Raw genomic sequence first — 21440 nt, forward strand, 5'->3', positions numbered from 1 at the left:
TAAAAATTGTGCTTTTATTAAAATTTGAAGAAATAAGGTGAGAAAGCTCTTTACATAAATTGTTTAGTATTTACCGGGTGAGACATATGTGCAAATGCCTCGTCCTAACACGGAAGAAAACAAAACTGATCTTGACTTTTGAACTCCACAATAAGTTATCTACAGCGAGACGGACAAAAACCTTTGGAGTTAATACTGGAGAAGAGAAAAGACAAATCAAAGCGCCATAGAAGATTTATTAAAAAATTTACATCTTCTGTGGATAGCCTTTTTTTAAAGTATTTCTCAGTTACTATTTAACTGAATCGGACAAATATGTAGAAACTAAGGTTTAAAACAGAGCAACCTTCCTGGCAGTATTATCAAATCACGATCTAAGGAGGACTCCCTTCCAATGTCATCCATTTAATCTAAACCTCCCATCTAAACGCAAGTGACTTGGGTTTTCTGTTAAAACCATTGATATAGTTTGTTGTTTCAAAATGGTAAAATTTTGATGTCTAATTTTTTTCCTGTTTGCTACTCAAGTTCGTGTAAATTTCAACCATGAACACCTCTTAAGCTCAAAATTTTCAGTAAAATTTCATCAGATGATATTTGATGCCAAATAAGAGATTGTAAAGTTTCTATTCTCTTGTGGATGCCTATTCTTTTCTCTTTTGGGTTCAGTGTGGAGAAAATTCAATTGAGAGGATGTGCTAACTGGGAATTAGTTTTATTCTTCGGCAAATCTCCGGCTTTTTATAGTAACTACTTACGTAATCAGCTGGTCGAGTGACATCACTTTCCCGCCAAAATCAGCGTTCCATGGCGAGATCGGGGAGGACTGTTCACTATAATCCTGATAACGGCAGACATAGGGGAGACTGACGATTTAAACATCTGATCAGCTTGTTTTCACGGATTTCCAGGATGAGTGCTTCCCCGTATTTCACCTCAAAAGGAAGACAAACACGCTCGGCGGCTAGAGAAGCAATCGCAGCTTTGTCAACGAACCATAAGGAACCAAGAAGGCACATCAAAATCGAATACGAGAAGCGACATGAAGAAGACTCGTCTAGGGACGACAAGAAAACTGAAGATGTTGCGGCCAAAAAGCGTAAAAAAGACACATCCACAGCACAGACACAAGGTTCAACTTGGCAGCCTCCTAACTGGAGAGAGCAGCTTGTTAATATTCGTGAAATGAGAAAAACACGCGATGCCCCAGTTGATTCACAAGGATGCGAGAAGACAGCTGATGAGAGCCAGTCACCAGAGGTGAGACGGAGGAGATGAAATTGGCAGACCAGTGGGGTGGGGTAAGGGAAGATCCGACACAGTGGTGTCCTCGGAGCCAACTATGCTTATTTATGAGAGGTAGAAACGTTTTGGGTAAAATTTCTGTACAGCCCCATTCTATTGTAAAACAAATCTGTTTTCCCAATAGCAATGTATTGTTTTTGTCATTGTTTTCTCTATCCAAGAACTGAATGCATAATGTAGAATGGGGCTGTGCAGAAATTTTACCACTTTTTGTTTGGTCAATGTCAACACATTCATTTACCCTCAGCAATTGATTGCATCCCTCTTTTCATTTGAGTTGTAAGATAAATTATGACAAATAGTTCAACAGCTATATGTTTAACCCTTTACACCCCAACATTATAGTATGCATATTCTTCATACAGTTCTCCCCACATATCCTAAGGTAATGCCAAGGAGAATTTGTATAACAATCAAGAGCTTCTTTGCTTGGTGATCATTTCCTTTTTTCTCATGACCTTGATGTGTGATTCAAGGGTTATAGAGTAACGAGAAATTAGATGTTAGTCACTCTTAGGTGTCAAAGGGTTAAGGTGGGTGAGGATCAGTTTGCAGAGTATGGCAGTGCATGCACAAGTTCCCTTTTAATAGTCAATTGCATGCTAAAATCACTGCATTGCATCAAGATCTGCCATACTCTGCAGCCTGGGATGAGGTTGAGGTCTCCTCATAAGAACCTGGACAACTGGGCCAGTCTTTTTTCAGAGATCTTGCCTTACTGATGTTTATTTGTCAAATTTTTTGTGATGATTTTGGTTTCTTTTTTCTTACTTGCCACAATAGAGATCTTCATGTATGAGCTACTGGGATAAAAGTTGTAAGGATACACTCTCCTCCTGGGGGTGTAAATTTCCCATTTAACCCTTTAAACCCAAAGGATGAGTAACATCTAATTTCTCCCTACAATATCACTCTTGAATCGTACATTAAAGTCATGAGAAATAAGGAAATGGTCATCAGGAAAGAAATCTTTTGATTGTAAAACAAATTCTCCTTGTCAGCAGCTTAGGAAATGTATCTCCAGCAACAGAGACTAAAGACCTGCACTATTACTCTCAAATAAATCATTTTGGCAATAAGAGAAACTGTCTTGTACAGCTTTTTATCGGCACTAATAGTACTTACGTATAAGAAACTTAGTGTGGAGTCTTCAAGTTAGATTTATACCCCAAGAATACAACGGCGATCAATGATAGACAATCTGTACAGTACTGAACTTGTAGTATTTGCGAATGGAAATTAAATATATATGTCTTCTTTGCCGTTGTTATACGCCGCTGAAGCCAAACGTATTTACATCTTTTTACTTTTGGAGGAAAGAATCGCGATCTCAGATGCGTGAAATTTGTTTTATCACGTCAAGGATATGAATTAATCGATTTTCTACAGTATCGATAGTTACTGATTTGTAGATTTTGTTTGCTTTTAGAAATGGGAGATTTTAAGAATTTGTTGCCGTCATTTTTTTTTTGTCGTCGTATAATGACTGGCAGAACGAACTATTGATCAACCCTTTTGATGTGTTATTTTCAACAATGGGGGATCATCATAAGATGGTGTGGGTGTTGGGATTTAAACTCGATCGATTAAATCCTTAGGCTGAATGTGAAATCGCGATGTCAACCTGTTTCCCAGTCCTCTCCAACATGAACCTTGAGAAAAAACAGATAGAACCCTGGAGAAGAGGCCCTCCCCCCTTCGTTATCTAACTTACAATACTTTTTTTTTGTTTAATTTTTTTTTTGCTCGACAATACTTTGAAGGGAGGAGATCAGGTTCGCGGAGGATTTAGCAGCCAAAATATTCCGACGCCCCTCAAAACAATTCAGAAAGCATTACTTTTATTTTGTCTTTCTCTAACGACTGTGGTAATGAAGTCTGTAAAGTAACATACTGGCCTCTTTTACGGATAGTTTTAACAGTCCTTCAGGAAATGTGCTTTTTGTATGTACATACTTCCAGCATCGATGGCAACAACTGGCCTCACACTTGTTACATACTCGTGGGCTATTAAATTTCTATGATATAACGAAATGCTTAAAAGTTCAGGGAAGTTGCCAAGGCTTTATTTTTTATTGATTTTTATTTTCAAGAAAGTAAAAGCCTTTTTCACTAACACGGCTATAAAACCAGACCATTTGTAAATAACAGTTTTTGAAACATGTGGTTGGCCTGTGACTTCAAGGTTTGCTTTTGATCGCTTCACTTTGTTTTGGTCTCTTGGTGTCTTGAAACAAGATTAAACATGATGGTCTGTTTATAATGTGTGACATCTGTTCGTGGGGTGCTAATGAAACATCACCATTGGAAGGAAAGGTTTCACATTTCATTTCAAGTTGAAGAAAGCGATTTCATGTCGATATTTAAAACCTAGTGCAAGACTAAATTATGTGTCAATATATTATTATGCTAATAATATATCAATGGATTTCAGTCACCTTCGCAGCTGTTTTTGGTTGTAACGCCACGCAGAACCGGGCGTTACATGACAACTTGAGTTGCCATTGCAAATTCTATGAAGGCTACATTAGTTAGTGCCCAGATCTCTTCGTCGAGTTCCTTGAATCCCTGAAGGTGACGTATGGTGACTACAGCAGGTTTGTTCAGTTATGCCTTACTTTCATCTCAGAGAGATTTAGGTCAGGGTTAGTAGCCCAAGGAAGCCAGAATGGACCACCCTTTGCATTGAGATTAACCTCGCCACATTGGTTTGCCCACCATGCACCATGAGGAAAACACTTTTCAAGGAAGTTGTCATTATCTTGGTCTGGTGTGCCGAATTTCATCCCTCGGATGTTCAATTTAGGATCTGTATTTCCATAAAACCCATTTCCGATGTTTCCTTCGTACGAAGTCATGTCGCATCGATACTTTTCTGTTTCGTCAGCTACCCGAAACCCACCATATTTAGCATATCCCTTTTGGCCGTTGGTTCGGTGCAGATCTATTCGAAGAATGCTGTCGGAAGAGGCGATTCGGTGCAAGTTGTCGTTTCCAAGCCAGAATTCTTTGGACAAGTCGCCAAAGCCTACTCGATACTCTACCCACGTTCGTTCAAAGCTTTGCTTGTATGGACGGGAACGTCTCTGAACCACAGTCCACCCACCTCCATCTGTGGTTTGGTCACAGTACACGTTTATGACCCCTTGACCATCTGGGTTGATTTTATAAATGCCATTCTGATTCGCTCCAAGGGTTTTCAGCTGCTGGCAGCTTCTCACTGTACATAAAACAAAAGAAACACAACATGAGATTATCGCAAATTTAAGTGTTCTTCTCTTCTATTTAGTCACGAGTTACCCACCTCCACTGTGCTTTTCGCAATACACTCCTTTATAATCCTGTCGACATTCACACGTGAACATCCGGGGATTCCAACACGCGTCAACACATGTTCCACCATTTTGACATAAGGCCGAGGTGCAAACAGGTCTATTTCCTCCCTGGGAGAAAATGGGAAGAATGGTTAAACGTACTTTCATCCTTTTATTAGGCGAAACTTACCATGACAATACCTTTTTAGGTTGAAATATATTCTTGTTCTTAGAGCTAACGTTTCTTTTTCAAAATGAGTATAGAAGTTTGATATTTTCAAAGTTTTGTATATCGAGCAACGATCTTGTCTCTATTTGAGAAAATTATATTTACCCGGGATTTCCTACTAGAAAATAGGCATTTTATGACATCAGTTATGTCAATAACAAAAATCTCGAGAATGAGTGGTTCTTTTATCAGTAAAGCAGCTCTTATTTGCGGCTTGATCGGCTGTTCCATGTCCAAATTGTTTTATTTCACCTGTCTAATTATAAGCACTTAGCAAATGTTAGCCAGTCAAAATGGAAAAAATATCTGAAGTGCATTAAGCATTCGATATTTCTAACAACGTTTAGACTTCCGACTTGAACTTTTGCTATATGAATCAATTCATGTGCGCATGTTTAAATTAAAGTCATTCCTGCTCGTAATTTCAAATCATTCGCCCGATTGCTGACTGAATTGTACTCCCGCCCCCTGAGTTCCACCACATTTCAACTTACTGTGTTTCGGGCTAGAAATGAAGGTCTTACAAACGCTGCTCTGTGTACATGTTCAGTTTTAGGCAGCCATACTGTTCTCTGAGATAAAGGCATTTATTTGACCTCTCGATATGATTTTGACACCACCTTGCTCAGAAGATGGAATTTGAAAAACCGAAGACCTCAAAGGTTCCTGCGCTTGGTAGGTTTAGAACTGATGATTAAGTTTCTAACTGATCTGTAAATTTCTATGACTCACCATCTGTGTCGTTGGCTCGTAGTAAGTGATGCCTTTTCTTAAAACAAAGTCATTTGGGGCTGTCGCTTTTGATTGGTCACTTAATTCACATGTTTTCCCTGAGTTTGCATAATTAAACGATCGACAGCGTGCATCCCGTAGGCATTCCCACGTACAGTCTATCGGGCACGTGACAGTGTGCGTAGCAATCACGTGATTAACCAGAGTGTAGCCTGGAACAGATGCAAACATATCGTCATATATGAGAGTTTTCTTCAAGATATATCTTACATAAAACAAAAAGAGAGAAATCAAGAGGACATTGACGACTTGATGAAAATTGTAAACATTTATAAGATATTAGGAACACTTTGATCGATCGAAAGCCTATCGTTCATTGTACTAGTAAACTCAGGGCTCCATTTTTAAAAGCTAGAAAGCGCACTTTCTATCATTTTTTTAGGCGTCAGTGCACTTGGAACGTTGATAATCATGCACTCTCGGGTCGTGATTTACAACTTTTCCTTGTGTTCTCAGTAACATCCCGTGTGAGTTTTTGCGTCTGAAAACCGACAGGAAGTGAAAATATTGTTTAGATATTAACATATTTTTACATGGAATTATTTTTCTTATGTTTCGAAAATTACTCAGTCTCAGTTTCGTAAATTTCCGGCCAGTTCTATCTTAGGCTGTTCGCAACTCTTCGATACGCAACAAGAAAATACACAAGCCCTCAAAGTTGTTGGTTCTTAATTCTGGAAACCCCTATAATTAAGATTCCCACTCATCAGACGATTTTATGCTCGATCAACGGTCTTACTTTTCATCCTCATCGTCCTTTGTTGGCCATGGTTTACTCTAGTTTGATCGTGTCTGCAACACGTTATCTTGAAGTAGTTCCATTTGAAGGTGAATAAAATTCTATCATTACCATTAACTTTATTCCATCACAGCTACAAGCAAAGCGATGTCAGGGAAGAATGCACGACACGAAAAGCTGAATTTCACAGCTTGAAACGAGCTCACGTTAAGAGAAAGATAACTGAATGCTTTGCTTCGACTCGCGACTCGGTATTAAAGTGTTTTTCGCTAAAATACGAAAATTTGCTTGTGTTGTAACTGATGAATTAAAGTCAGCGCATTACGATTACATTACCTTCAACCCCACTATTTAAATAGTCTCAACAAATCTTCTCGGTTCACATTGGTTCTACGTCAAGTTTTCTATCTTTGTGTTGTCCAAGATCTATTTTTGCCATTATTTGCAGTGCGCAAATTAAGTGTTTAAGTCAAGCTTTACCTTTTTCAGGATGTTCAGATCTTCTTAAACAAGACAATCGCCCAGGGTTCGACGTTCTTGATAGACTTTGAGCTGAGGGGGTTGTAAACTTCCAGCACAAGAGAAACTGAGAATGGAAGAGTAAAGTGAGTCGCTGCATTGTTTTTAAGAAACTTCCACTCGGCTTTTGCATTAGTTCACGATCAAGATAAAGTCGTGATAAGGAAGCTTTGACCTCAATTAGTCGCTGGCGCGTCAACTCCAGAATGAATAATGTTCGAGTAAAAATAACTCTCATCCACAGATTGTTTATGTGTTGGGTTTTAGAAACTTAGCAGGAGACTGGCGAATAACATTTATTATTAAAAGCTCGATCAACTTCAAAATTTGAAACACTCAGTAAGGATTCTCTTCTATTTCTATTGAAGAAAGATGGAACGGTTTAAGGGGGGAAAGTAAGTGTGCAAAGTTTTCTGAGGATGACAGTGATAACATTTCACGACATTCGTTCACTGACTGAACCAGTTCGTGCGCTAATTATAGCATTCTCTTTTTTCAATTGCCATGGAATTAATTAAGTTAACAGTTTTCTGGGTTTTGTGGTGCTTTTATCCTGCAAATAATTACCCAAGGGTTCAGTAGTCTAGAATTTAAAACTAAATAATAGTAGTCTAGAATTTGAAACTAGATAAAGATAGAATTTAATTAAACCTAGATAAAATTAGATGAAAACCAGATTGACCATGTTAGAAAAGAGAGACAAAACATGAAGGTTTTATCTGATCTTTATTGTGGGTTCAGTCCGCAGCTATGTTGACCCTTGAACTCCCAAGATCTGATTGTAAATTCTCCCCTCTAGCTGCTACACATTTCCTAGTAAATAAGTCACAAGAATTTGGTGTAAGATCAGAACTATTAACTTCCACATGATAAGCTGGAGTATTCTCATTACATGTTGGCGGGTAATGTATGAATGTTATAGGGAGAAGTTACATGTTAGTCACTTATAAGAGTTAAAGGGTTCAGCATTTTGAGGTAATCCGCGCGTTATGTAACCTCTTATCAATCTCTGAAGAGTTTCAGTCCTGACCTTACTTTGTCTACTTTCAGGAATAACACTTAAGCGATCAGGTAAACATCGTTCAAAACCAAAGTTTAGTGTACAAATTTTCAAAAAAGAAAAACTACATATGGATAAGATTCTGCTTTTATTAAAATTTAAAGAAAGAACGTGAGTCAGCTCTCGTCTACATAAATTATTAAGTATTTACAAGGCGAGATATACGAATAAATTTGAAGTCCTGATGCGAAAAGATACTGACCTGCAATGTAAGAATTGTAGACACTGTATGGGGTATTTATTTCTAACCTCTATCTATAAATGCGCGAAGGCGCTAAAGAACGCACGTAACGTGAATTCAAGTTTGAACAATACTGACCCGCAACGTACGCATTGCATAGTCTGTAAGGGGTATATTCTCTTTATACATAAATACGCAAAGGCGCTAAAGGACGCTAAACCTAAATTTGAATCCATGTGAAATAAATGCTGATTGCTTTCAAACTGCAAGCAAACTCCAAATCATGAGCTTGATGATTCGACCTGTTCCTTCAGGAATAACGTAAACATCCTACCGATCGACTAAACATCGCTTGAAACGCAATCTCAACATAAAAAAAAAACTTTCAGAAGGAAAAACTTACAAATAAATAAAAATTGTGCTTTTATATTAAAGTTTGAAGAAATAAGGTGAGACAGCTTTTTACATAAATTATTTAGTATTTATCGGGTGAGATATATGCGCAAATGCCTCTGCCTAACACGGAAGAAAACAATACCTATTTTGACTTTTGAACTCCATAATAAATTATTTACAGTGAGACGGACAAAGACCTTTGGAGTTAACACTGGGGAAGAGAAAAGACAAATCAAAGCTCCATAGAAGATTAATTAAAAATTTTTTATCTCGTGTAGTTAGCCTTTTTTAACTTACTTTTTTCAGTTTAATTAATTTAGTTTGTTGGTTTAATAAGGTAAAATTTCAATAATTATTTTCAACAATAGGGGATCAGTATGAGATGGTGTGGGTGTTGGGATTTTAAACTCGAACGCTTAAATCCTTAGGCTGAATGTGAAATCGCGATCTCAACCTCTTTCTCAGTCCTCTCCAGCATGAACCTTGAGAGAAAACAGATAGAACCCTGGAGAGGAGGCCCTCTCCCCTTACATTTTTTTTTTTTAAGTCATAGAAGGCTCCCCCGAACTTCGTTGAGTGAAATCTTTCAGTTCTTCCATTCGTGAACATCTAACTTGCAATACTTTTTGGTTTTGTCTAATTTTTTTTTTTGCTCGACAATACTTTGAAGGGAGGAGATCGGGTTCGCGGAGGATTTAGCAGCCAAAATATTCCGACGCCTCTCAAAACAATTCGGTTTACAATTACTTTTATTTTGCCTTTCTCTAACGACTATGGTAATTTTGTCTGTAAAGTAACATACTGGCCTCTTTTACGGATAGTTTTAACAGTCCTTCAGGAAATGTGCTTTTTGTATGTACATACTTCCAATATCGTTGGCAACAATTGGCGTTGCACTTGTTACATATTCGTGGGCTATTAAATTACTATGATATAAAGACATGCTTAGAAGTTCAGGGAAGTTGCGAAGGTTTTATTTTACACTTTTTCATGATCTTTATTTTCAAGAAAGTAAAGGCCTTTTTCACTAATACAGTTATAAAACCAGACCATTTGTAAATAACAATTTTTGAAACATGGAGTTGGCCTGTTACTTCAAGGTTTGCTTTTGATCGCTTCACTTTGTTTTGGTCTCTTGGTATCTTGAAAAGGATTAGACATGATGGTCTGTTTATAATGTGTGACATCTGTTCGTGGGGTGCTAATGGAACATCACTATTGGAAGGAAAGGTTACACATTTCACTTCAAGTTGAAGAAAGCGATTTCATGTCGGTATTTAAAACCTAGTGCTAGACTAAATTATGTGTCAATGTATTATTATGCTAATAATATATCAATGGATTTCAGTCACCTTCGCAGCTGTTTTTGGTCGTAACGCCACGCAGCACCGGGCGTTACATGACAACTTGAGTTTCCATTGCAAATTCTATGAAGGCTACATTAGTTAGTGCCCAGATCTCTTCGTCAAGTTCCTTGAATCCCTGAAGGTGACGTATGGTGACTACAGCAGTTTTGTTCAGTTACGCCTTACTTTCATCTCAGAGAGATTTAGGTCAGGGTTATTAGCCCAAGGACGCCAGAATGGACCACCCTTTGCATTAAGATTAACCTCGCCACATTGGTTTGCCCACCATGCACCAGTAGGAAAACACTTTCCAAGGGAGTTGTCATTATCTTGGTCTGGTGTGCCGAATTTCATCCCTCGGATGTTCAATTTAGGATCTGTATTTCCATAAAACCCATTTCCGATGTTTCCTTCGTACGAAGTCATGTCGCATCGATACTTTTCTGTTTCGTCAGCTACCCGAAACCCACCATATTTGGCATATCCCTTTTGGCCGTTGGTTCGGTGCAGATCTATTCGAAGAATGCTGTCGGAAGAGGCGATTCGGTGAAAGTTGTCGTTTCCAAGCCAGAATTCTTTGGACAAGTCGCCAAAGCCTACTCGATACTCTACCCACGTTCGTCTAAAGCTTTGCTTGTATGGACGGGAACTTCTTTGAACCACAGTCCACCCACCTCCACCTGTGGTTTGGTCACAGTACACGTTTATGACCCCTTGACCATCTGGGTTGATTTTAAAAATGCCACTCTGATTCGCTCCCAGGGTTTTCAGCTGCTGACAGCTTCTCACTGTACGTGGAACAAAGGAAACATAATATGAGACTTGTTGCTGAAAGGAAATTATCGCAAATTTAAGTGTTCTTCTCTTTTATTTAGTCACGAGTTACCCACCTCCGCTGTGCTTTTCGCAATACACTCCTTTATAATCCTGTCGACATTCACACGTGAACATCCGAGGATTCCAACACGCGTCAACACATGTTCCACCATTTTGACATAAAGCCGAGGTGCAAACAGGTCTATTTCCTCCCTGGGTGAAAATGGGAAGAATGGTCAAACGTACTTTCATCCTTTTATAAGGCGAAACTTACCATGAAGATACCTTATTAGGTTGAAATATATTCTCGTTCTTAGAGCTAACGTTTCTCTTTCAAAATGAGTATAGAAGTTTGATATTTTCAAAGTTTTGTGTAGGAATGAATCTTTCCCTCTCCTGTTTTCCTTCAAATTTCGTTTCCGGTGTATATCGAGCAACGATTTTGTCTCTATTTGAGCAAATTATATTTACCCAGGATTTCCTTCTAGAAAATAGGCATTTTATGACATCAATTGTGTCAATAACAAAATTCTCGAGAATGAGTGGTTCTTTTATCAGTAAAACAGCTCTTATTTGCGGCTTGATTGGCTGTTCCATGTCCAAATTGTTTGATTTCACCTGTCCAATTATAAGCACTTAACAAATGTTAGCCAGTCAAAATGGAAAAAAATATCTGAAGTGCATTAAGCATTCGATATTTCTAACAACGTTTAGACTTCCGACTTGAACTTTTGCTATATGAATCAATTCATGTGCTTATGTTTAAATTAAAGTTTTCATTCCTGCTCGTAATTTCAAATCATTCGCCCGATTGCTGACTGAATTGTACTTCCGCCCACTGAGTTCCACCACATTTCAACTTACTGTGTTTCGGGCTAGAAATGAAGGTCATACAAACGCTGCTCTGTGTAAATGTTCAGTTTTTGGCAGCCATACCGTTCTCTGAGATAAAGGCATTTATTTGACCTCTCGATATGATTTTGACACCACCTTGCTCAGAAGATGGAATTTGAAAAACTGAAGACCTCAAAGGTTCCTGCGCTTGGTAGGTTGAGCAGTAATGATTAAGTTTCTAACTGATCTGTAAATTTCTATGACTCACCATCTGTGTCGTTGGCTCGTAGTAAGTGATGCCTTTTCTTAAAACAAAGTCATTTGGGGCTGTCGCTTTTGATTGATCACTTAATTCACATGTTTTCCCTGAGTTTGCATAATTAAACGATCGACAGCGTGCATCCCGTAGGCATTCCCACGTACAGTCTATTGGGCACGTGACAGTGTGCGTAGCAATCACGTGATTAACCAGAGTGTAGCCTGGAACAGATGCAAACATATCGTCAGATATGAGAGTTTTCTTCAAGATATATCTTACATAAAACAAAAAGAGAGATATAAAGAGGACATTGACGACTTGATGAAAATCGTAAAATTTATAAGATATAAGGAACACTTTGATTGATCGAAAGCCTATCGTTTATTGTACTAGTAAACGCAGGGCTCCATTTTTAAAAGCTAGAAAGCGCACTTTCTATATTTTTTTAGGCGTCAGTGCACTTGGAATGTTGGTAATCATGCACCCTCAGGTCGTGATTTACAACTTTTCCTCGTGTTCTCCTAACATCCCGTGTGAGTTTTTGCGTCTGAAAATCGACAGGAAGTGAAAAGTATTGCTTAGATATTAACATATTTTTACATGGAATTATTTTTCTCATGTTTCGAAAATTACTCAGTCTAAGTTTTCGTAAATTTCCGGCCAGTTCTATCTTAGGCTGTTCGCAACTCTTCGATACACAACAAGGGAATACACAAGCTTTCAAAGTTGTTGGTTCTTAATTCTGGAAACCCCTATAATTAAGAGTCCCTCTCATCAGACGATTTTATGCTCCGATCACAGCGAATTCGATCACCGGTCCTCCTATTCATCCTCATCGTCCTTGTTGACCATGGTTTACTCTAGTTTGATCGTGGCTGGAACACGTTAACTTGAAATAGTTCCGTTCGAAGGTGAATAAAATTCCATCATTACTAAAAGTGACCATACAAGTGAAAAGAGTTCATCTCTGAGATTTTCGAGCGAAGTTAACTTTATTCCATTACAGCTACAAGCAAAGCGATACCAGAGAGGAATGCACGACACGAAAAGCCGATTTTGACAGCTTGAAACTAACTCGCGTTAAGAGAAAAATAACTGAATGCTTTGTTAGTTGAAGTGCTTCGACTCGCGACTCGGTATTTATGTGTTTTTCGCTAAAATACGAAACTGAATTTGCTTGTGTTGTAACTGATGAATTAAAGTCAGCGCATTACGATTACATTACCTTCAACCCCACTATTTAAATAGTCTCAACAAATCTTCTCGGTTCACATTGGATCTGCGTCAAGTTTTTTATTCTTTGTGTAGTTTAAGATTTATTTTTGCCATTATTTACGGTGCGCATATTAAGTGTTTGAGTCAAGCTTTACCTTTTTCAGGATGTTCAGATCTTCTTAAACAAGATAACCGACCAGGGTTCGACGTTCCTGTTAGACTTTGAGCTGAGGGAGTTGCAAACTTCCAGCACAGGAGAAACTGAGAATGGAAGAGTAAAGTGAGCTGCTGCATTGTTTTCAAGTTACTTCCACTCGGCTTTTGCATTAGTTCACGATCAAGATAAAGTCGTGATAATGAAGCTTTAACCTCAATTAGTCGCTAGTGCGTCGACTTGAAAATGAATAATTTTCGAGTGAAAATAATTCTCATCCATAGTTTGTTTATGTATTAGGTTCTAGAAACTTAGCAGGAGACTGGCGAATAACATTAATTATTAAAAGCTCGATCAACTTTAAAATTTGACACACTTATTGAGGATTCTCTTCTATTTCTATTGAAGAAAGATTAAACGGTTTAAGGGGGGAAAAAAGTGAGCAATTTTTTCTGAGGAAGATATTGATAACATTTCACGACATTGGTTCACTGACTGAACCAGTTCGTGCGCTAATTGTAGCATTCTTTTTCTTTTAAATTGCCATGGAATTAATTAATTTAACAGTTTTCTAGGTTTTTTGTTTCAGGAGTCTCACGAATAACATTCATTATTTAAAGCTCGATCAATTTCAAAATTTAACATATTTATTAAGGATTCTCTTTCATTTCTATTGAAGAACGATTGAACAGTATAAGGAAGGAAAATAAGTGAGAATGATTTTCTGAGGAAGACATTGATAACATTTCACGACATTGGTTCACTGACTGAACCAGTTTTTGCGGTAATTATAGCATTTTTTTCTTTTCAATTGCCATGGAATTAACTAACTTAATAGTTTCAGTAGTCTAGAATTTAAACTAGATAATAGTAGAATGTCTAGAATTTAAAACTAGGTAAAGATAGAATTTAAAACCAGACAAAATTAAGTAAAAACTGATTGCACCCATATTGAAAAAGAGAGACAAAACATGAAGGGTTTGCCCTGTCTGATCTTTATTGTGGGTTTAGTTTGCAGCTGTATTAACGACCCTTGAACTCCTAAGATCTGATTGTTAATTCTCCCCTCTAGCTGCTACACATTTCCTTGTAAATAAGTCACGAGAATTTGGTGTAAACTCAAGACTATTAACTTCTACCCCATGAGTTTGAGTATTGTCATTACATGTTGGCTGGATAACGCGTGAATGTTACAGGGAGAAGTTACATGTTAGTCACTTATGGGAGTTAATGGGTAAAGCATATTGATGTCATATGCACGTTATGTAACCTCTTATCATTCTCTGAAGAGTTTAAGTCCTGACCTTACTTTGTCTACTTTCAGGAATAACACTTAAGCGATCAGGTAAACATCGTTCAAAACGAAAGCTTAGCGTACAAATTTTCCAAAGAAAAACTTCATATAAATAAAATTCCGCTTTTATTAAAATTTAAAGAAGTAGCGTGAGAGAGCTCTGGTCTACATGAATTATTAAGTACTTACTTACTAGGCGAGATATACGAATAAATTTGAAGTCCTGATGCGAAAAAGTACTGACCCGCAATGTAAGAATTGTAGAGACTGTATGGGGTATTTATTTTAACCTTTAGACATTAATGTGCGAAGGCGCTAAAGAACGCACGTAACGTGAATTCAAGTCTACTTTAAATTAACATCAAAGCAAGCAGACAGGGGGCCAAAACATGAAGGTCCTTGGGAAACTTCGTTATCGCACGTCTAGTTCCCAGCCCTATTAAGCATACTAAGGTTAAAAGTTAGTTTATCTAACTTTTAGGTAAACTAAAAGTAACCTCTTATCAATCTCTGAAGAGTTTAAGTCCTGACCTTACTTTCAGGAATAACACTTAAGCGATCAGGTAAACATCTTTCAAAACGCAAGCTTAGCGTACAAATTTTCAAAAGAAAATCTCTATATGAATAAAAATATACTTTTATTTTAAATTTGAGTCAGCTCTCGTCTACATAAATTATTAAGAACTTACCAGCAGAGATATACGTATAAATTTTGTCCTAATGCGATCAAACTGTGCTGACCCGCAGCGTAAGAATTGTTGAGACTGTTTGGGGTATTTATTTTTACCTTAACCTTGAGCTTTGTGCTTCTTCCTGCTTGGATTCAGGAATAACATTATTACGATCGGGCAAATATCGTAACAATACTGACCCGCAACGTACGAATTGCATAGTCTGTAAGGGGTATATTCTGTATATACATAAATACGCCAACGCGCTCAAGAACGCTCAACCTTAATTTGAATCCTTGTAAAAAAAAACCACTGATTGCTTCCAAACTGCAAGAAAACTCTAAATCCTGAGCTTGGTGCTTTGTTCTGTTCGTTCAGGAATAACATTAACATTCCAACGATCAGCTAAACATCGCTTCATTCGCAAGCTTAGTGTAAAAAACATTCAAAAGGAAAAACTTACAAATGAGTAAAAATTGTGCTTTTATATTAAAGTTTGAAGAAATAAGGTGAGACAGCTCTCTACATAAATTATTTAGTATTTACCGGGTGAGACATATGTGCAAATGCCTCGTTCTAAAACGGAAGAAAACAACACCTGACTTTTGAACTCCATAATAAATTATTTACAGCCAGACGGACAAAGACCACTGGGGAAGAGAAAAGACAAATCAAAGCGCCATAGAAGAATGATTAAAAATTTTATATCTCGTGTAGTTAGCCTTTTTTTAACTTACTTTTTTCAGTTCCTATTTAACTGAATCGGACGAACATGTAGAAACTAAGGTTTAAAACAGCGCAATCTTCTTGTCAACATCATTAACTCACGACCTAAGGAGGACTCCCTTCCAATCTCATTCATTTCATCTAAACCGCCTCATCTAAACGCAAGTGACATGGGTTTTCTGTTGAAACCATTGATTTAGTTTGTTGTTTTGATATGGTAAAATTTTGATGTTTCATTATTCTCGTGTTTGCCACTCAAGTTCGTGTAAATTTCAATCATGAACACCTCTTATGCTCAAAATCTACAGTAAAATTTCATCAGATGATATTTGATGCCAAACAAGAGATTGTAAAGTTTCTATTCCCTTGTTGACGCCTATTCTTTGCTCTTTTGGGTTCATTGTGGAGAAAATTCAATGGAGAGGATGTTCTAATAAGGAATCAGTTTAATTCTAAGGCAAATCTCCGGCTTTTATGTGGTGACTAATTACGTAATCAGCTGGTCGAGTGACATCACTTTCCCGCCAAAATCAAAAAACTTATTGACTATGCCGCATACCATCTGCAATTTACGAGGAGAATTTGTTAGACAATCAGGAGCTTCTAGAATTGGACATCATTTCCTTTAATTTCATGATTTTAAGTATTTGATGCAAGGGTCAAACTGTTAGGAGAAATTAGAAGCCAGTCACTCTTAGGGGAAAGAAGGTTAAGACAGTCCAGTATCAATGGTTCATCTCTCCTCACTTTTACTGACAGTCTGATATCAAGTACTTATCTCCCTCATGCTGTCAAGTCAAACAAAAGACCAAGTTATTTTTGCTGCGATAGAAAAGTTAAAGGCTTATGAGTTAAAAATAGAGAACATTCTTAGAACATCAACAAGCAAAATTGGCCAGTGTAAAGGCTAAAAAAGCTGACGTTTCAAGCATTAGCCGTTCGTCAGAGCAATTGGAGGACTTGTGGGCTGTGTGTGGGTTTATACGCAGAAAGTGGAACTACACTATTGTTCATAGAATTTCTAACAGACCAAGATGGGTCAAAAAACGTACTAAACTGCCAGAGGAAACTGGAATTGCTGTAGAAAGCTGGTGAAAAGTGATTTTGAATGATGCCAAGTTACACAAATTCTCTCCACCAGGTGTTTTGCTCCTTCCTTGCCAAAGCCTTTTCACTTACTACCACATAGAGACCCTGCTATTGTGCAAGTTCCAAACAACTTTTACAAATATTCTGAAATGAACAGACTTTTGCTCCTTCCTGACTTTCAAGGAGCAGAATGCAAAAAGGAAAACTTTAAGGACTTTCAGACCTAGGTTCAAGATTCTCTAGATGCATAGCAAACCTTGACTATCATATGCTGTTTACCCATAACCCACAGTTAAATAATTAGAGTGTATGGTTTCAGAGACTAAATTAGTGAATTCTTTTTCTGTTTTGCAGAGAGGAGTGGGATGAACTGAATGTATTGTTGGTTGGATTTGGTCAACAGACATGTGTTCCTGTAAGTCCAATGTGCGAGTTCTGTCTTAACTCCAAGATCTGTCCTGAAGGTCGAAGAAGGAGCAGAGGAAAAGCTGAGGAGGAAACTAAGAAAAAACTTTCACCCAGAAAGGATAGAAAGGACACTAAGACTTAAGGGGAAATTAAGTTTTACTTTAACTTAGGCTGTCCTTGTCTTTAGCCTTGGGCCACATTGTGCAAAGCTGGGTTGAGGTAGCCTCATGGTTAGTGTGAAATCTGATATCAGATCTTAACCCTCAAACTCCCAGAAGTGATTCACATGTAACTTCTCCTTACAATATCTGTGCACTATCCAGCAAACAGGTAATGAGAAGGTAGAAGTTGTTATCTTGATCTAACACCAAATTCTTGCAACTAATTTACAAGGAAATGTTAAACAGGTAGAGGAGAAAATTAATAATCAGATCTTGGGAGTTATAGGGTTAAAGCTATAGAAGAAAATTCATTACAATTTGTTTGTCTACGATTTGATGATTGGATGCCTTTTAAAGAATAAAGAAAATTATTCAAAGAAGGCTTTTTAACAAAGCAGTAAGGAAACCTGGATTAAAATTTAACCCTGGGTTAGCACTAATCAGCCTTCATTGGTCCTCAAACCATGTTTCAAGACTGGTTCCAACTGTGTAAAACAAATGTACAGGTTCATGATACAATGGATAAAAGGGGAGATGGAAGCAAAATCAAAGACTGTAAGACCTAGGTAACAAGATGCTCTTTTTGTGAAAAATTTTTTATGAGTGGCACCCCTTCCTTGAAGGGAGAGATCTGCCATTGAAATTGATTTAGAAATTAGTTTATACTTAAACGGTGGATGGCAATGAAGGCGCGCTCTGATTGGCTACTCAAACTCCTTTGCTATTCGCCTCGCAAAGCTATTCACAATTATCTAGAAGACCCCAACAGCCTACCCAACAGGGTCTACCGCCGGGTTCAGGGCAACATCCCCCTGTATCTCCAGCAACAGAGACCAAAGACCCCCCTCCGAAACCTAATGTCTCCATAGCGGTGGCTCCAAGCGGTATCGTTTTGTAGTGGTATATGGCTCTTGAGGAGAGACACGCGCCTATATCAACTGTGACTTCAAGGCTTGCTTTTGATCGCTTCACTTTGTTTTGGTCTCTTGGTGTCTTGAAACAGGATTAGACATAATGGTCTGTTTATAATGTGTGACATCTGTTCCTGGGGTGCTAATGAAACATCACCATTGGAAGGAAAGGTTTAAAATTTCATTTCAAGTTGAAGAAAGCGATTTCGTGTCGATATTTAAAACCTAGCGCAAGACTAAATTATGTGTCAATACATTATTATGCTAATAATATATCAATGGATTTCAGTCACCTTCGCAGCTGTTTTGGTTGTAACGCCACGCAGCACTGGGCGTTACATGACAACTTGAGTTGCCATTGCAAATTCTATAAAGGCTACAATAGTTAGTGCTCAGATCTCTTCGTCGAGTTCCTTGCATCTTTGAAGGTGAACTATGGTGACTATAGCAGTTTTGTTCAGTTATGCCTTACTTTCATCTCAGAAAAATTTAGGTAAGGCTGAGAAGTCCAGGGACCCCAGTGCGGACCATCCCTTGCATTGAGATTAACCTCGCCACATTGGTTTGCCCACCATCCACCATGAGGAAAACACTTGCCAGGGTGATTGTCATTATCTTGGTCTGGTGTGCCGAATTTCATCCCTCGGATGTTCAATTTAGGATCTGTATTTCCATAAAACCCATTTCCGATGTTTCCTTCGTACGAACTCATGTCGCATCGATACTTTTCTGTTTCGTCAGCTACCCGAAACCCACCATATTTGGCATATCCCTTTTGGCCGTTGGTTCGGTGCAGATCTATTCGAAGAGTGCGGTCTGAAGAGGCGATTCGGTGCAAGTTGTCGTTTCCAAGCCAGAATTCTTTGGACAAGTCGCCAAAGCCTACTCGATACTCTACCCACGTTCGTTCAAAGGTTTGCTTGTATGGACGGGAACGTCTTTGAACCACAGTCCACCCACCTCCATCTGTGGTTTGGTCACAGTACACGTTTATGACCCCTTGACCATCTGGGTTGATTTTAAAAATGCCACTCTGATTCGCTCCCAGGGTTTTCAGCTGCTGACAGCTTCTCACTGTACGTGGAACAAAGGAAACATAATATGAGACTTGTTGCTGAAAGGAAATTATCGCAAATTTAAGTGTTCTTCTCTTCTATTTAGTCACGAGTTACCCACCTCCGCTGTGCTTTTCGCAATACACTCCTTTATAATCCTGTCGACATTCACACGTGAACATCCGGGGATTCCAACACGCGTCAACACATGTTCCACCATTTTGACATAAAGCCGAGGTGCAAACAGGTCTATTTCCTCCCTGGGTGAAAATGGGAAGAATGGTTAAACGTACATTCATCCTTTTATAAGGCGAAACTTACCATGACAATACCTTCTTAGGTTGAAATATATTCTCGTTCTTAGAGCTAACGTTTCTCTTTCAAAATGAGTATAGAAGTTTGATATTTTCAAAGTTTTGTATATCGAGCAACGATTTTGTCTCTATTTGAGCAAATTATATTTACCCGGGATTTCCTTCTAGAAAATAGGCATTTTATGACATCAATTGTGTCAATAACAAAATTCTCGAGAATGAGTGGTTCTTTCATCAGTAAAGCAGCTCTAATTTGCGGCTTGATTGGCTGTTCCATGTCCAAATTGTTTGATTTCACCTGTCCAATTATAAGCACTTAGCAAATGTTATCCATTCAAAATGGAAAAAATATCTGAAGTGCATTAAGCATTCGATATTTCTAACAACGTTTAGACTTCCGACTTGAACTTTTGCTATATGAATCAACTCATGTGCGCATGTTTAAATTAAAGTTTTCATTCCTGTTCGTAATTTCAAATCATTCGCCCGATTGTTGCCTGAATTGTACTCCCGCCCACTGAGTTCCATCACACATCAAAACTTACTGTGTTTCGGGCTAGAAATGAAGGTCTTACAAACGCTGCTCTGTGTAAATGTTCAGTTTTAGGTAGCCATACCGTTCTCTGAGATAAAGGAATTTATTTGACCTCTCGATATGATTTTGACACCACCTTGCTCAGAAGATGGAATTTGAAAAACCGAAGACCTCAAAGGTTCCTGCGCTTGGTAGGTTTAGCACTGATGATTAAGTTTCTAACTGATCTGTAAATTTCTATGACTCACCATCTGTGTCGTTGGCTCGTAGTAAGTGATGCCTTTTCTTAAAACAAAGTCATTTGGGGCTGTCGCTTTTGATTGGTCACTTAATTCACATGTTTTCCCTGAGTTTGCATAATTAAACGATCGACAGCGTGCATCCCGTAGGCATTCCCACGTACAGTCTATCGGGCACGTGACAGTGTGCGTAGCAATCACGTGATTAACCAGAGCGTAGCCTAGAACAGATGCAAACATATCGTCATATTTGAGAGTTTTCTTCAAGATTTATCTTGCATGAAACAAAAAGAGAGAAATCAAGAGGACATTGACGACTTGATGAAAATCGTAAAAATTTATAAGATATTAGGAACACTTTGATTGATCGAAAGCCTATCGTTCATTGTACTAGTAAACTCAGGGCTCCATTTTTAAAAGCTAGAAGGCACACTTTCTATTATTTTTTTAGGCGTCAGTGCACTTGGAACGTTGGTAATCATGCACCCTCGGGTCGTGATTTACAACTTTTCCTTGTGTTCTCAGTAACATCCCGTGTGAGTTTTTGCGTCTGAAAACCGACAGGAAGTGAAAAGTATTGCTTAGATATTAACATATTTTTACATGGAATTATTTTTCTCATGTTTTGAAAATTACTCAGTCTTAGTTTTCGTAAATTTGCGGCCAGTCCTATCTTAAGCTATTCGCAACTCTTCGATACACAACAAGCGAATACACAAGCCTTGAAAGTTGTTGGTTCTTAATTCGGGAAACCCCTATAATTAAGATTCCCACTCATCAGACGATTTTATACTTGGTCGCCGGTCTTCCTATTCATCATCATCGTCCTTGTTGGCCATGGTTTACTCTAGTTTGATCGTGTCTGCAACACGTTATCT

General features: G+C 38.1%; 3 protein-coding genes and 1 pseudogene across 3 annotated transcripts; 1 reads left to right on the forward strand and 3 right to left on the reverse strand.

Annotated features, from left to right (window-relative positions):
- Positions 1-912: 912 nt before the first annotated feature.
- LOC149038549 (endonuclease III-like protein 1) lies at positions 913-17489 on the forward strand (annotated as a pseudogene).
- Positions 3130-6998, reverse strand: LOC149038550 (fibrinogen-like protein A). The gene is made up of 4 exons (XM_089184032.1): positions 6860-6998; positions 5581-5792; positions 4616-4748; positions 3130-4525 (listed from the first exon to the last, which is right to left on the reverse strand). Exons 1-4 carry the CDS (start codon positions 6996-6998, stop codon positions 3909-3911), a joined length of 1101 nt encoding a protein of 366 aa, XP_089040158.1. The 3' UTR covers positions 3130-3908.
- LOC149038551 (fibrinogen-like protein A) lies at positions 9267-12030 on the reverse strand. The gene is made up of 3 exons (XM_089184033.1): positions 11800-12030; positions 10772-10910; positions 9267-10669 (listed from the first exon to the last, which is right to left on the reverse strand). The coding sequence occupies exons 1-3, from the start codon at positions 12028-12030 to the stop codon at positions 10053-10055; spliced, it is 987 nt and encodes a 328-aa protein (XP_089040159.1). The 3' UTR covers positions 9267-10052.
- Positions 17490-18586: 1097 nt separating the features above from the next.
- Positions 18587-20802, reverse strand: LOC149038552 (fibrinogen-like protein A). Its single transcript, XM_089184116.1, has 4 exons — positions 20572-20802; positions 19940-20086; positions 19596-19734; positions 18587-19493 (listed from the first exon to the last, which is right to left on the reverse strand). Exons 1-4 carry the CDS (start codon positions 20800-20802, stop codon positions 18877-18879), a joined length of 1134 nt encoding a protein of 377 aa, XP_089040242.1. The 3' UTR covers positions 18587-18876.
- Between the last annotated feature and the right edge of the window lie 638 nt (positions 20803-21440).

The sequence above is a fragment of the Pocillopora damicornis genome, chromosome 10 (assembly GCF_964200805.1).
Source record: "Pocillopora damicornis chromosome 10, jaPocDami1.2, whole genome shotgun sequence".
Lineage (NCBI taxonomy): Eukaryota > Metazoa > Cnidaria > Anthozoa > Scleractinia > Pocilloporidae > Pocillopora > Pocillopora damicornis.